The sequence below is a fragment of the Zonotrichia albicollis genome, chromosome 3, assembly GCF_047830755.1.
Source record: "Zonotrichia albicollis isolate bZonAlb1 chromosome 3, bZonAlb1.hap1, whole genome shotgun sequence".
NCBI lineage: Eukaryota > Metazoa > Chordata > Aves > Passeriformes > Passerellidae > Zonotrichia > Zonotrichia albicollis.
Genome location: NC_133821.1, coordinates 100,029,626 through 100,045,088, shown reverse-complemented (window position 1 = coordinate 100,045,088; position 15,463 = coordinate 100,029,626). Strand labels below are relative to the sequence as shown.

The following is a 15,463-nucleotide window of genomic DNA, read 5'->3' as shown; positions in this document are numbered from 1 at the left end:
CCAAGAGCAAGTACATGCTGAGTCTTTGCAAATCTTCCATTATCTGAAAGTGCAGACAACTTCACAGAGAGATATGGAGACAAAATTGTGCTCTTACTGTCTATAAAATTATATTAATCCAGTTAGAAGTGTATTCAGTGAAGTTGAATGGAAAGTGAATCATCAAGTGAGGAAATTGCTTTTTGTATTTTTAGATATACTTACCCATTGTATTTTATACTTACCCATACATGGAACCTGCTTCTAAAATGAGGTTGTTTACTTTGCAACTCTGAGAGATTTATGAAGATTTAATTTAAACTGTGCAGCTTGACTAGTGGAGCCCTCACTAGCTGCTTCTGGCTAGATAAATGAGGCTGTAAACACCACTGGGTTGTTCCCCAGCAATGGTAAAAAAAAAGAAGAAAAATCCCACTATATGGAATCATCTTGGGGTATGACCTCCTTATTTGGGACAGGAAGGAATAATTTCAGGAAAGTCAAGTGCATTTCTTGTGACCACTTGTTTTGTTTGAACTGGGTGAGCCCTATGCCTTTTATCATGTTTTAACAGGAAAGCGTTCCCCAACACCAGGCATTTATCCCTCAGCAGCCCAGGCACAAATTGAAACCAAGAATCCACGGGTAAACCTTTTAGTCAGCAAATGGCAGCAAGTTTGGCTTCTGGCATTGGAAAGGAGGAGAAAACTTAACGATGCTTTGGACAGACTTGAAGAGGTCAGAAAAGCACTGTACAGAACATACATACTTTTTGCATAATTTTCTTTACCCTGGATTAAATTCCAAAATTGTGAATAACTCCCATAATTGTTGTATTATATGGTATGACAGAGCTAACTGAAAACACTGTGGTACAGGTGCTTTAATGTGCTTTAAAAGCTGTCATCATCATTTTAAATGAGGAGAGCTGAGATGTTTAAAATGCTTGCGTAGGTCCTCAAAAATCAATTATTCAACAAAACACAGATGGTATCTATCTCATTGATGTTCTAGATTGATGGATTTCAGCTGAAAAAAGTTTTTTCTGTTTTTTATTAAGCTGAGAGAATTTGCCAACTTTGATTTTGATATTTGGAGGAAAAAATACATGCGATGGATGAACCATAAGAAGTCTCGTGTGATGGACTTCTTTAGGAGGATTGATAAAGATCAGGATGGAAAGATTACAAGACAGGAATTCATTGATGGAATTCTTTCTTCAAGTAAGTTTTAAAATTAACATAATATTGAACTTGGAACAAGTACCTCATGAAATCTTACTGTCTAGATAGTGTGGCCTATGCATTTTATTGTCTTAGAAGGTCACAGATTTCCTTTTGAATTTATTAATTATTACTACTTTGTAATTATTTTACTTGAAAATATTTCTGTATTCTAGAAACTCTTTCTGGTTTTTTACAATGTGAATCAGGTTACAAATGTCACATTTATATTATTGTCTAATTAGTAGTTTGCTGGTTTATTGAACTCAGATTGTCATTCCTACAGTACACTAGCTGCATCAACAATTACTTTTTGATTGATTACTCATAATAGTAAAAAGTACCTTATGGACCTTATAGATGATTTTCAAAATGAGTTCATAGGATCATATGATTTTTATTAAAGAACTTACATAGAATAGTTTCAATTACAGAAGGAAACTGGAATTTTTGAAACCAGTGTTTCCATAAGCCATGAAAATATTTATATACCTATATAGTAAGGCTTAAAATGCCAAGCAATCAAACTAGAAAGGAATTTTCCTAGCTTTCCTGGTGGATCAGTATTCCTTAGTTATGTCTTCCACATTGTATATGTGATCATATTTCCTTCTAGGAACTGACTCATAACAAACAAGGACCTGATACTTAAAATAATCCTTTATCTTCAGATCATGGAGACTTTTGCTTTGAACAGTAATGATTCAGAATTGGGCTGCTTCTAGCATTTCATTTTAGTGTTACTCAGTAGGAAAATATTGGACTCTGTATATTTTCCCCCTGCTTTAGGAAATGCAGTAAAGGATCACTATATGTGAATTTTGCTGTTTTGCTTGAATTAATAAAAATTCATGAAAAAACCTAATACCACCACTTTTTTAACTCAGTTGGCATCAATTTATTATGACCACCAAACACTCCTGGTATAATCCCGGTTCATCACCTTGAAATTTTCTTTGACCATTTCATTGAGAATCTCTGCTGTGAACTTCATCTAAAGAAGGCCTTCATGAAACACCATGCATGGATCTGCCCTGAGAAGGCTTTGCACTCCAGATTTAATCAGCACTGAAATGCTTGCTTGACCTTTCCTCACTAACTGTTTGTCTTGTTAATTTCTGGTATTTTATGCACTTTGAAGGTCAAAATGTTAACACCCCCATACCCCCCATATATTTTACAGTTTAATCTGTGCCCTTGCTTTTGTCTCTGTCTTTAAGCCACACTGTGGTACACATTTTTATCCAATACCTGGGAAACAGTGAAGATTCACATTGAGGTTTTTTTCAGAACTATGCCTTCATTTGTTTGAATGTCCTTATTTTTTTGATAAGCACTATCTGTCACCAAATGCCTAATCACCTTCTAATATTTGTGATAAAGCTTCTCATTGTAATGGGATTGAAAAGCGAAAAAATTTGTGTTGCTGTCTTTGTCCTGCAGAGTTCCCTACAAGCCGACTTGAAATGAGTGCTGTTGCAGACATTTTTGATAGAGATGGTGATGGATATATTGACTATTATGAATTTGTAGCAGCTCTTCATCCGAACAAGGATGCATACAAGCCTCTCACAGATGCTGACAAAATTGAAGATGAGGTACATTCTCTGCTATCTTTGGTTGCGTTCTTTTCTACTGGGGTTGTATTCTATGATAATTCACTTTATTTTTACTCCTATTTAATTGGAAGCTTACTAGGTACACAAATCTTTGTAATTGTGATATTTAAAGTAATTATCCTGTTGTGGGTTTTTGCAGGTTACAAGGCAGGTAGCGAAATGTAAATGTGCAAAACGGTTTCAAGTGGAACAGATTGGGGATAACAAGTACAGGGTAAGTCATTTAAGGATCTCAGTTCTTTCAGCTTTCTTCATATGACATGGTTTACACAAGGAATTAGACTAGATGAATTCACAAGAATCTTGTATGACAATTATAAATTTTCTTTGAGATTGTCTAAATGTTTTTTCTTGTTATAACATATAGATATGTTCTAAAAATATGGAAAATTGCTGATGCTTGTATTCATTTTCACTCAAACTACCAAAGCTGTTTTCAGTCATAGGAATTTTTAAGAGCCAACAGCACACATCTGTACACATGCATACGTATGTACAATATATCCTCAAAAGCTGGTCTTTCTGCCTAAAAACCTTCAGTGTTTAAACTGTAGCTGTTTTTCTATTAGTTTCATAAAAACAGTTACTGATATTTCCTTGTGGTATTGTGTTGTACTTCAAAAATCTTTTACCAAAGTGTATTCAACCATTTTTACACTCTTTTGTCATTTTATTGGAACACGCATACTTCTAAATATAAGCAAAGTGTTAGATATCTGCAGAATTATTATAGATCACAGAATAATAAATATCACACAGTAGAAAAAGATCTGCTACCCCTGGATTCAATAGCCAGAAAAATTTGAGCTAAAATATGCAACATTTGGCTAAGAGAGATTAATAAGTACTTGTAGATTTTAAATGACCACAGAAACAGCAATGGGAAGGAAACAAAGGCCTTGAATATTTTCCAATATTCAGTCTCTGGATGGCTAGCTACCTGCTCATCTCTCAAGTAGATACTTTATTTAGTATGTCTAATGTGTTAGTTTGCATGTGTTCTAGGTCATGTAGAGAATTTCCTGTAAACTAATCGTGTCTTTCTTCCATTTTTCATTTCTTATCAGTTCTTCCTGGGAAATCAGGTATAAACCAGTGGAATGTGTTATGAAGTTTTTTTTGGGTTTTTTTTGGTTTGGTTTTCTTTTTTTGTTATTTTCTCTCTTTCTTTTTTTTCCCCCCTAACACATATTTAAGCTTGCAATGGTCAGCCTTCTTGCCATCCTTTAATTTTCAGCTAATTCATTGCTGGTCAGCTGTGGTATTTCTTTAAATGCTGTGGAGCATTCTTTGTCCCAGGATCCCTCCTATACAATCCCTCACCTGCTTTCTTTGGTCATTTTCCTCATTAAGGAGATTACTTTTAAAGGAACCAGATAATGGTCAGCAGCAATTCCCATAGCGAAAAATCTTGAGCATTTAAACTGCAATTGTAGAGATCACAATTATCTAATCAGTTATATAGTCAAATTCTTCAAAATTCAGTAGTGTTATTTTTAGGCTATTTGATTAAAGGCTAATCATGGCAAACAGATCCCGGTGCCTTATCACTTATTTATTGCAAATTGCACAAAAAATACTTTCATCTTTGCAAAAAAATGGTACAGTCTCTAAGCAATCAAGCAGACTGATTAAGAACCTAGCTGATAGTTATTATTTTATTTCCTAACACAGTGAATCTTTAAATACATATTTTGGAAATAGGCAAAATAAAATTGCTGTTCCCCTGTAGACTAATGCCTCTCTCAGAGTGTTTTTAAGGAGGTGTGCTGAGTCTATAATGTGCTGGAGCTGTGTTAAGGAATGCTTTGTGTCAGCTGGGTCACTGGTGAGTCCTCCCTCGGGAGGAGATGCTGCCCAGTGCTTAGTCCTGTGCTACACACTGATACACAGCTTCCTGAAGTGCTGAATCACATCTGCCCAGTAAGAATGGAAACACTCTATACAAATCAGGTATCAGGTTAGTCTTTTAAAAAGGCAATAATGGATGTAATCCATTCTGGACATGCTAGTGTTAACAGCAATAGCCATTTTAATTCTCAAGATGTTGAAAACGTGGGTGCACTCTTGTTTACTAGCAGAGCCTGTAGAAATATAGAAGAAAGCACAGAGCAGTGCATAACTTTGCCACATGCCTCAAGCAATACATCTAAGCAATAATTTAAAATATTTTCCACATATAGAACAAGTCTCTTTTTGAAAGAACTGTTTGAAATTATGTTAATCCTTTTATCTATCATCTGTACTCTCAGATCTGGGGAACACAGAGCATTGCTTGAGAAACTCTTACTGATGCAGAACGGCACCTACAGGCTATTGTCGAGAACAGACCTTTTTGTATCTTAAACTCCTTTATGTTTTTACCTCTGGTTATTTGAAACGATGTTAAATACTGTTTAAAGAAAGTTGTACCAGGCTATTTTAAGAAGGAAATCAACCGAGTTACCATAAGAAGAAATGCAGTGATAGATACTATTGTATTACCATGTTACTTTCCAGCCCCACTTTCTGAATTAATTTTTAGCTGGGCAGTTTCCAAAGCACACTTGACCCTTAGTGTAGTTGCCTGATGGGGTCTAACTGACTAATTAGGCTGTGATGGGGGAAAAAATAAAAGAAGAAAGATACTATCTTCAGAATCACTAGGAAAAAAATTTGGTAGGAACAAGCCAATGAAAATAAACAGTGTTAATTTGGATGCCTTTTAAAAAAACCTGTGATCTACATATATAAAATGGTTCTTTGTTTGGCACATATTGAATGCATTATTAAAAAACTCTGAGAAATAATGCTCATGTAAATGTTCTTACTTATAACAAATACAATTTATTATTGAATTAAGAAGCAAGCTTTGCTTTTGTTTGGTTCCTAAAAGTAATATTCCTTTAAACTTATTCTCTCTTCTTGGCTTGAATAGTACCAAGCAACTAAAGTCATCTAACAAGTAGGGAGCACATTTTTTGTGTGGTTTGTTCAGTCCCCTCACTGGAGCAAGTAGGTGCAGTTGAATTATGGCCAGCCTTCTCCAAGGGTTGGAGATTGTCCCAAAGAGCGCCACTCAACTCCCGTTGGTTTTAGTGAGCGCTCTGCATGTTTGTGTGAGGGTGCACTGCACTTGGCCTGGTGATCTGGTATCAAAATATTTTAGTAGTGCTGGCTTAAAAGTACTGAATTCTTCTGGTGAGTTTTCTTGAGATTGTGAGGTCAGCATTTTGGTTATGCTTTCTTTGATCCGAATGTGAGTGAAGGTACTGCGCACAGGTTTTGTTACACAGGTTTCAAGAGCAAAATATGCATTAGGCCTGGCCCAAAGGACTCATACAAGAACTTAGTATGAAACAGACTCTCATCTCTGAATCGAGAAGAACCTTGATGTGTAGTCAGAGGAATGACAAACATAATTATAGTTATTAATCATTCATTGCTTCTTTAATGTTCCCTTCCTCACATGCACCTTGCTATAGGTAAGCAGTGTCAGCACTGTAGTGCTACACCTGAAAATATTCCCATAGGTTAATAAATTGAGAGAACTGTGCAACACTCATAACATGTTGAATTTCCAGATTATATACTGCCTGTTTGAAGTGATGCTGCCTTCCTTACAGCTGACAACATTAAAAATCAAGACTGTTGCAGAAGAGCGTTTGCTTAAGATTTTACCAGTGATATAACACAAATAGGTCTTCATTAATTTGCACAAAAGCAGACTGTAACCATTCAAATAATGTACTACTAATTTTGCTTCTTTTATGACCTGACATTTGAGAATCAAACATAAAATTAAACCTGAGTTTCTTCCTTACCATCCTGCCATCTTCTTTTGATTAATGCAGTGCCATCTGATTTGAAATCTTAACAGCTTTAATAATCTGCATAAATAAATTGATTTTTTTTAGCATTTACTAATTATTAAATATCAAAATAAACTTTTTAAAAGGTCTGATTTTTTTAACCTATCAGTGTTGAACTGCATCTGAATGCCTGAGAAGCTCAGACTGTCATTTGATTTTTATTGCAGTTTGGTGACTCTCAACAACTGCGCCTTGTTCGTATCCTAAGAAGTACGGTCATGGTCCGTGTTGGAGGTGGCTGGATGGCACTTGATGAGTTCTTAGTGAAAAATGATCCTTGCCGTGGTATGTAACAGAACTGTTAAAGACTTGCAGGTTATTATTTGGATGCAGTCACCATTCATTGTCTCAAGATGGAGATGGACTTGTATAAAATGCCAGTTGTTGTAAACATCATCTCACTAAATGTCACATTTTTGTGAACTTTAAATCACATGGTTGAGATCCTCTCAGTTGCACTGATGTATGTCTGGAAAAACTGTGGTGTCTTCTGCACAGTTCCTTCAGTGTTATAGTGGTGTAAGTAAGAACTGAACTTAGCCCAAATAGACTTGATGGTATGTAAGTGGCTTGTATGACTTGGCAGAAATAGCACACAGAAATGTCCAATAAAACCTTCTCAGCAACACAATAAGTCAAAATAAGGCAATTGAATTGATGAGTAACACCACCACCACAAAAACCTCTGGCCAGTGACTCTTCCCAGTCTTTCTACCTTTGTAACCTTGTCTTTTCCTTGGCATCTTCCCCAGAAGCACTTTGTAGATCCCTGAGCCTTACACAAAGCAAGTGGAAAATGTTCTGGTCTGGAGGACATTATGCTCCTTGGGAGCAGGGAGTGCTCTATCACTGAGCCCTCCAGGGCATTGCATCAGATGAGCTGTTTTCTCAGGACACAATACTGAGGACTGTAATAAGAAATTCCAATAAATTATTGGATATTTATTAAGTATTACATCTTTCAGTGTCAACCTAGGAATAAATTGTAGCACTCTACCCATCAATAGGCCTGAGAAAAATGTTTGGGGTACAACCAAGTTGAACCCCAAGAATCAACCCAGTTATCCCTTCAATGAAGCCAGATCTTCTGAGGCACATTTTATTTTCTACTACTCTTTTGAGGAATAGAAGTAGAAAGGAATAAAAGAAGGACCCTTTTTCTTGGGTGTATTTGAGCAGATGTCAGCACAGAGGGTGTAAAGAACACCTGTAAGAATACTCTGTAAAATCAGCATCACTGGATGTTATGCATTGCTACCTAATCCTTGCCTAGTTGAAATCAGTGTTGCAGGTTCATACTTTTCCTAAACCACTTCACCTAACAAATCTGCATTTCCACCAAGTGCTCCTCGTGGATTCAGATGAATCATACTGCAAAGAACTGTTGTCATAAAGTTTCAAAAGTACTGCACCTAGTCATATAAAATCTCTTTAGCTTGTATTACTTCTTTATGTCAGCAGATAAATACCGCTGCCACACAAGTACACTTGGGACTGCAGCCGAGTCTGTCCAAACGCCATTTCCTTTCTGCCTAGGGGACCTTTGAGAGCTCACCTCAGAACACTTAGGGACAGCTTTTGCTCAAGTCCTGTCTTTTGGCCTGGTGCTCCAAGTCTCTTGCATATGCAGCTGCTGTACTTGATTTCTTCTCCTGCTAACGATTTTCTTTAATGTGACCCATGTCCTGTGTCATTTTTTCTAGTTCATCATCACGGGAGTAAAATGTTACGTTCGGAATCAAACTCTTCAATTACCACTCAGCCTACTATAGGTTGGCAAACCCCTCTCTTTGTCTCCTTCTCCTCTTCTTCTCTCTCTTAATTTCCTTCCCGCTTTTTTAATATATGTATACTTTTAGCTATATGCTTCACCCTTCATATTTAGCTTAACATGTTCCTACATGGGCTGGTGCTTTGCAAGCTAATTTTTTTGACACGCTTGAAGAGTGTTTCAAAAACAATTGCCATTCACACTGACACAGTTAAATGCTAACATGTCTTGCATTTATTCATGCAGAACATTCTCTTGTATGTGTGTTTGTATGTGTGTGTGTGAGTGCTTAGCCACCAATTACTTCATCATAGTTTGGGTTTTATGTTCATCATTGCATGTTGCCAAACTACATAACTTCATAGTTTTGAATAAATATATTTGCTGCTTTCCTGTATTTCTTCTAGAACGTCCAAGCAAGTATTATTTATTATGAATAGCTGTAGAGTTAGCAAAACTGCCCATCAGGTTGTGTCTATGTATTAATAGTTGATTGATTAACAATGATTTAGCACGTTGAGCATTCCATTATCACGCTGACTTCCTTTGACAGTGGTTCATTCCTGCTGGCATAAAGTATTAGAATAAGTGAGTCCTGCATATAACTCTCCTGTGTCTAAAATAAATGCATTACATAGTAATGCATTTTATTTATTGTTAAAATGTGTTGGAGTTGGCATGGCAAAAATGGCAATAAACAGCCTTGTGACAGCTTTCATGTCTGAGTCAACGAACACCTCTCTTTGCAGCTAAAGGGAGGACAAACGTGGAGCTGCGTGAAAAATTCATTTTGGCAGATGGTGCCAGTCAGAGCATGGCAGCTTTCCGACCAAGGGGCCGTAGATCACGACCCTCTTCCAGAGGTGCTTCTCCCAACAGATCTACTTCTCTGTCAAGTCAGGCTGGCCAGGCAGCTGCCCCACAGGCTGTTGCTACAAGTACACCGAAGGTAAGGAGAAACCTACAAAACTGCACTGGTTAACAAATGGGGTATAGATTGAATTTTTGGGTTTTTCCTCACTCCAGTAATATTGCTGCTTTCTCTAGCTGATGGAGAAAAAGTGTCTCCCTTTTATTTCATAGTCTGAGGTGGATATGAGAGTGTTTTCAATATGTTTTCTCTACTGTTTGTTTGCAACATGGCAATAGAAGAATTTCTACGTTTAAGGTGCCACATGAGCTAACCGGCAGTTTGGGAACTGCTCTGAAAGATCAACAAACCTCTCCATTTCACTTGAAAAATAAACTCTGTCATCTCTTCATTTTAGAACATTTGTCATTAACTTTTTCTGCTTATATTTTATTTCTACTGAGATTTTGAAAGCCTGGGTATCCTTCTCTGTGCCATAGTTTTCCTCTACTGTCCTTCACATTTTGATTTACCATTGTTTCATACAGACACCACATCATTTAACACGCAACTATGGTAAACCATGGTTGACAAACAGCAAAACATCAACTCCTTCTAAGCCACCAGAATCCTCAGACTATCAAGGGTCATCTGCAGAGGTACAGTAAGGACAGAAATTCTAGTCTAATGACTTCCTTCACTAAAACTGTCACTTCACTAACAGTCACTAGAGTTTCAGTACGTCTAAGCTGCAACATCCTGTGTACATTAATGCATTGTCTTTGTTTTAGACCTTTGTCAAATTATTTCTTACTTTTTCCCTCTCCCCAAAGTTTGTTTTGTTTTTTGGGGTTTTTTTTAATGTTCTATTTTTCATGTTTTTTAGGAAAATAGAGCCTCACTGAGCTAATGTTTAAATCTCAAATGCTCAATAAATCAGGAAAGTATGGAATGAAATAGTTGAGTAAATGTGGAAAAGTACTTTTTAAAAGAAAAATAAAACGTTCAATATACTTTGCAGGTTTTTTTCCTAAAATTGTTTACTTTGAATTCATTAAGTACTACAATGTTTCTGAACTGCAGACACGAGATTAATAAATCATGATCTCTAATGCAAAACCACATAATAAAGAAATACCCAATCACAGTGAAGAAGATGGCAAAAAAGTCTGGCCGTGATAATAGAACATTACAGCAACTGAAAGTTTTGTTTAGGGGGTAGTGACCAGTCATTGCTCTAATAGGATAGCTATTTGATGACTTAACAGGAAACTAGCATGGCTTACATGGAAATTGCTAGTATAGCAATTAGGATTATGCTGGCAATTAGGCTGTATGACCAAAATTTAAAGGGGCTTGAAGACAAAGTGTTTGTTTTAATGTCATGACAATCAGAGAAAAGATTGCAGCTGGATCAGGCTGCACACTGATGTGTCATTTGTGGGAGTTACTCTTGCCCTGGGTTGGATGGAAGGCTTGGAGAGGAGAAGCTTGTGCTACCACTCCCTCTGTTGTATCTGCTTTTCACAAATCTGCACGTTGATGCCTATTGCTGTTCATGTGACACCTTCTGGTGTGAAGTTTGCATAACCTCAGCATGGCTTTTCTCAAAGATGCACAACAAACTTCTTCCTCCCTCCTCCTGTGAGTGTTGTTGTGCACACTGCAGGTGTGTCTGTGGGTACAGCACTGCAAGCACACGGGGCTGTGGCTTAGACTGATAAACAGCACTGAGTTTAGTCAGTTGTCAGTTTCTAACATATTCCTGTATTTTCTTTCATCTCTTAGCTGGTAACTGCAGTGAAAGATTAATTGATGGTACATTAAAGGGTTTATAGACATGGGAAGATGTTGTTTTCATTGAATAACAATGACAGGAAAGCAGCTGGCCTGATTTCATATGGGGGCACTGTATTTCTTATCTACTCTTCCAACTGCCAGTAGTTTCAGTGAGTTTCTTTTATGTAAACCAGTGTGGTTTAAGATTATAAACAGAATGGTTAGGGTGGGGTAGGTTCAGTGGATTTTTTAAGGCATTCTGCTGCATTTACTGCCCAAGAGAGCAGTTATTCATTTCATATGTAAACTGCATTTTGGCCTAGGGCAAAACTGAGCAGGCTAGTTTGATTTTTCACACTGGTGATTCTCTCCCAATGCCTTGGCCAGAGTGCAGCTTCAGTGGAGGTAACAGTGTTCCCTTTCTCCTTACCCTCCAAGCAGTGTGTCTAGAGCAGAGGTTCCCAGGGTGGGGCTAGCTCTATGTCCAGCACTGTCCTTGGCTGTAATGAGAGTGTAACATTGTGACCTGCCCTGTCAGAGCCAGCAGGATTGCTCTGGAGCATCTCAGCACTCTTTTGTTCAGAAGTGGTCTGAACTGGCAGCTGCCAGCCAAGCTCCTGCCAGGTCTCTGCTCTGTTCTTAGCTCAAGGCAGCTTCCAACACTACTGGTTTTTAGTACCTCATTCTATCTACAGCGCTATGGAGATCAAGGGCACAGAATGCAGGATCCTGGGATCCAGGCCACTCCACAAACTGCATTCATCACTGCACTGTTTTTTCTAATTTTTTAATATCTATGTAGTATTTTTGTGTTATTAAATTACTGTGAATACTGTAATTTTCCTCTTATTTGCATACACCTCTTATTTAGTGAGTGATACTCATTTTGAAATCTGATGATTCAATTTTTGTGGCTGTGAAAGAAATTTTGGACAGATTTGGGGCAGATTGTAAATCAAGACTCATTTCAGAAATAAGAAAGCAGGCAGGGTAAGACTGGGTAGTAGAGACACTGTAAGGTAGTATATTGACAACTGGAACTTTTACAGTTAGTCCTATGCCTTTTTTCTGTTTTCTCTTGTTTTGCCTTGGGGTTTTTTTCCTCCTAGCAAAAGGTTTCTGAAATTTGGTAGCCTTGTTTCAATTTTAAAAATATTTTCATCACCTATAACTACAGCCAGAATGGTGGAAATTCAAGTAATGCAGATACAAACTCTCAGTATGTACCATCAACTAATCTTACCTGCTTGACTAATTATAAAAAGGTAGCTTTTTTCTTTCTTCATATGTGTTGAAATACACACAAAGATGCTAAATGTTAAGCAGACTTAAAATTATTCTTTTGTTATTGTTGTTTTACATTTGGACTACTTCAAATGCAAACTGCTAAAGGAGCATTCTAAACTTCACATTATGAATAATGTCCATAGTGGCTTAAACCAATATTTCAGATTCACAGTGAATGTTGTGATGATCACATCCTAGGGTATGTAGTCCCTAATACTAGTTCTTGTCTTCAGTTAAAAAAGCATTTTTTGTGTGTTTTGGTTTACATAGGGAACACCAATTCAAGGAAGTAAACTGAGACTGCCAGGGTATCTATCAGGGAAGGGTTTCCACTCAGGAGAAGACAGTGGCATCCTGTCAACAGCAGCTACCAGAGTCAGAGCTCAGTTTGCAGGTGAGTGTCTTGACTTCAGAGGTTGATCTACCACTTGCATTGTTTTCCACCTGAGCACTTGAGGTCACATTAGGGGTCAAGGGAGATGTCAGAAGAGTGAGAAGGAGTAAAAGTTGTACAGTCTACCCATTGCTGAGGGTGCACATAATCAGGCCCTCCATTAACATGTTCAGCTCTGGATGTGTGAATTCATGCCTGCAATCTTCTTGAGAATGGTACCTTCAATGCATCTGGGGAAGAAGCATTTACTCAAAGGATCCAGTTTTTTACAGTATTCAAGTTGTTCTCAATTGTGATGGAGCAAAAGGGGGGTCACTTAGTCATGACCTGTCTATTTCTTTTGGAAGAACTGCAGGGAGCAGCTGTAAATTGCCTTATTAATGGAATATCCCACAGAGATTTTAAAAGCAGTATACAAAAATAGAAAGCAGTGAAGCTGTGCTTTGCAACACACTTCTTCATACATACAGGGAACCAGATTTGTGAAGATCAAAAATACTTAATAAGTAATTGGAAAATTATGAAAAACCACATTAATAGTTTTCTGTTTAAGATTCCTTGTTGTGGTTTTTTCTTCACAGCACATTGTCTGGGCAGGCTTTTACTTAGCAGGCTTGCTGAGAGCTCATCTTCTCAGCCCTTTGTTGGGCAGGATGTCTACTTTGCCCTTGTTTACTTCTTGCAGCTTTCATCTGTATGGATTTGAATTTATTTTTTTTTTAAGAGTGCTACACATTTAAATATTGGGATGTTCATTTGCATCTCCAAGATGTCTATACTTAGAAATCATGAATGCATGAAGAGACCAGATACTGATTTTTTTTTTTCCCCCCCCAATTAATAGCCGAGAAATTGGCAGGGGAAATAAAGGCTCTGGCTGTTGAGTAAAGGTACAATGCATGCCTAGGAAGTCAGTAAAAGCTGCCAGGATAATGCATTTTTGATAAGATAGGCTAGTGATGAATTAACTCGGTGTCAGCATTTGATCTTGCGTTTCCTTTTCATTAGTGTGAGACACAGCATCAGTTAGCTTGCCTGGCAGACGTCTAAAGTTTAGTTTGTGCAATGAGGAATTTTTGGGAGTGCCAAAGACCTAGGAAAGACCTGCACAGATCTTCCATCCTCACCTTTAAACCTGGTGGCTATCCTCTCTTTTTTAGACACCAGAAGAACTCCAAGCAGACCTGGCAGCCGAGCAGGAAGCAAGGCTGGCAGCAGGTCGAGCAGCCGCCGCGGCAGTGACGCGTCTGACTTTGACATCTCAGAAATCCAGTCTGTGTGCTCAGATATGTCAGAGACTGTTCCTGCCACCAGCAGGCCGACACCCCGAGCAGGCTCTCGGCCAGGATCCGCCAAGCCTTCTAAAATTCCAACCCCCCAGAGAAGGCCACTAGCTAGCAAATCGGACAAGTCCTTGAAGAGATAATATGATTGGCTCCATAAAGGTCTTTTCCTTTTGCATTAAATATTTAAGTTCATAAGATGTAAAATATTATGTAGAAATTACTGTGAAATATTGCAAGAGGTGGATTTTTAATTCTGCAGATGGCCTTATTTGTGTATTTGTCTTCTTATTTTATGTGTATAATTTTTGTCAGATTTTTTTTGTTTTGTTTTGCCATATCCTGTGAGAAGGGGAAGAGTTCTAATGTAAACTAACAGTTGTACACAGTAACATGTAGAGAGTACACTAAAAATAATTGCCGAATGTACAGTGTACTGAATGTACAGTAAGTCTCTGCAACCTCAATAAAAAAGGCCTATCACTATGTCATTAGTTAACAGTAAAGGATACCTCATGATTTTTCTTTAAAAAAGAAAAAGAGAATACTGAAAGCCAAAAGACACAATTACACATTTTGAGCTAACTAAACAAACACTAAAGGATGTATGTCAAAAGTACTAAGGAATACAAACACACCTTCACAGTACCCTTATTTATACAGCATCTCTCTGAGAACTCACAGAGTTAATTAAGCACTTGCCAATAATATGATGCTCCAATACCTTGCAGCATTTCTGTGCCATTGCTTTCAATGAGGCCAGACACATTCTGGATATCTGAACTATTATTCTGTAAGAATATCAATATAAAGTGCATTCATGTAAATGTGAGGTTTTCTTTTGCTTGAGTGGATGGTAGCACTGTATCATTGAACTCATTTTGTATCAAAGCAATTTTGCTCGCAGAAAGCTCAGAAATAAACATGTCCCTTAACTTTATTTCTATTGTATTTCTTATTTCACAGGAAGGTAATTTTCTGTGTTATGTTTTAGAGCATATGCCATTTCAGATGACCAATAATTACCATAGGAACACAGGCTTTAATGTTATTTCTCATTATCAGCTATCTGATTTTGGTTAGCTACTGTATTTGTTTAATAAAACACTAAATTGCACATATCAGAACATATGAAATTATATGTAATTATTGTGTGTCGACAATTATTTTCTCCATATTAAACTGTGTCTTTTACATACCATGTATAAAATGCATAGAGTAATTCACTTGCTCTGTTAGTCAGTGAAACATTCTAGCCATGCATGGATTCATTGAAAGGATACCTAATAGCTCAATTTCATTGGAAAAAAAGGTGCAGCTTCAAATGGGAGTGCTGTAGCATGGCTGGATAGATGCTGTGGTAAGTAATGACAGAATCTCTAGAACTTTCAAATAATATCAGAAGGACTTGTGTGGCACTTGGCCAG

The 15,463-nt window shown here is 37.4% G+C and overlaps 1 protein-coding gene across 31 annotated transcripts in view; it reads left to right on the top strand.

Moving 5' to 3' along the window:
* DST (dystonin) overlaps positions 1-14,976 on the top strand; it is a 287,930-nt gene extending 272,954 nt beyond the window's left edge. For 13 of the 31 annotated variants that reach the window (XM_074538248.1, XM_074538247.1, XM_074538234.1 and 10 more), the window contains 11 exons: positions 554-717; positions 1,040-1,202; positions 2,646-2,800; positions 2,961-3,035; positions 3,889-3,906; positions 6,840-6,957; positions 8,376-8,444; positions 9,193-9,392; positions 9,842-9,952; positions 12,630-12,753; positions 13,914-14,976. In XM_074538248.1, the coding sequence (XP_074394349.1) occupies positions 554-717; positions 1,040-1,202; positions 2,646-2,800; positions 2,961-3,035; positions 3,889-3,906; positions 6,840-6,957; positions 8,376-8,444; positions 9,193-9,392; positions 9,842-9,952; positions 12,630-12,753; positions 13,914-14,179 (1,463 nt within the window). In that variant the 3' untranslated portion in view covers positions 14,180-14,976. The remainder of the gene's footprint in view (positions 1-553; positions 718-1,039; positions 1,203-2,645; positions 2,801-2,960; positions 3,036-3,888; positions 3,907-6,839; positions 6,958-8,375; positions 8,445-9,192; positions 9,393-9,841; positions 9,953-12,629; positions 12,754-13,913) is intronic. The other 18 variants (XM_005485986.3, XM_074538255.1, XM_026792800.2 and 15 more) reach the window with 4 other exon arrangements.
* Positions 14,977-15,463: the final 487 nt, after the last annotated feature.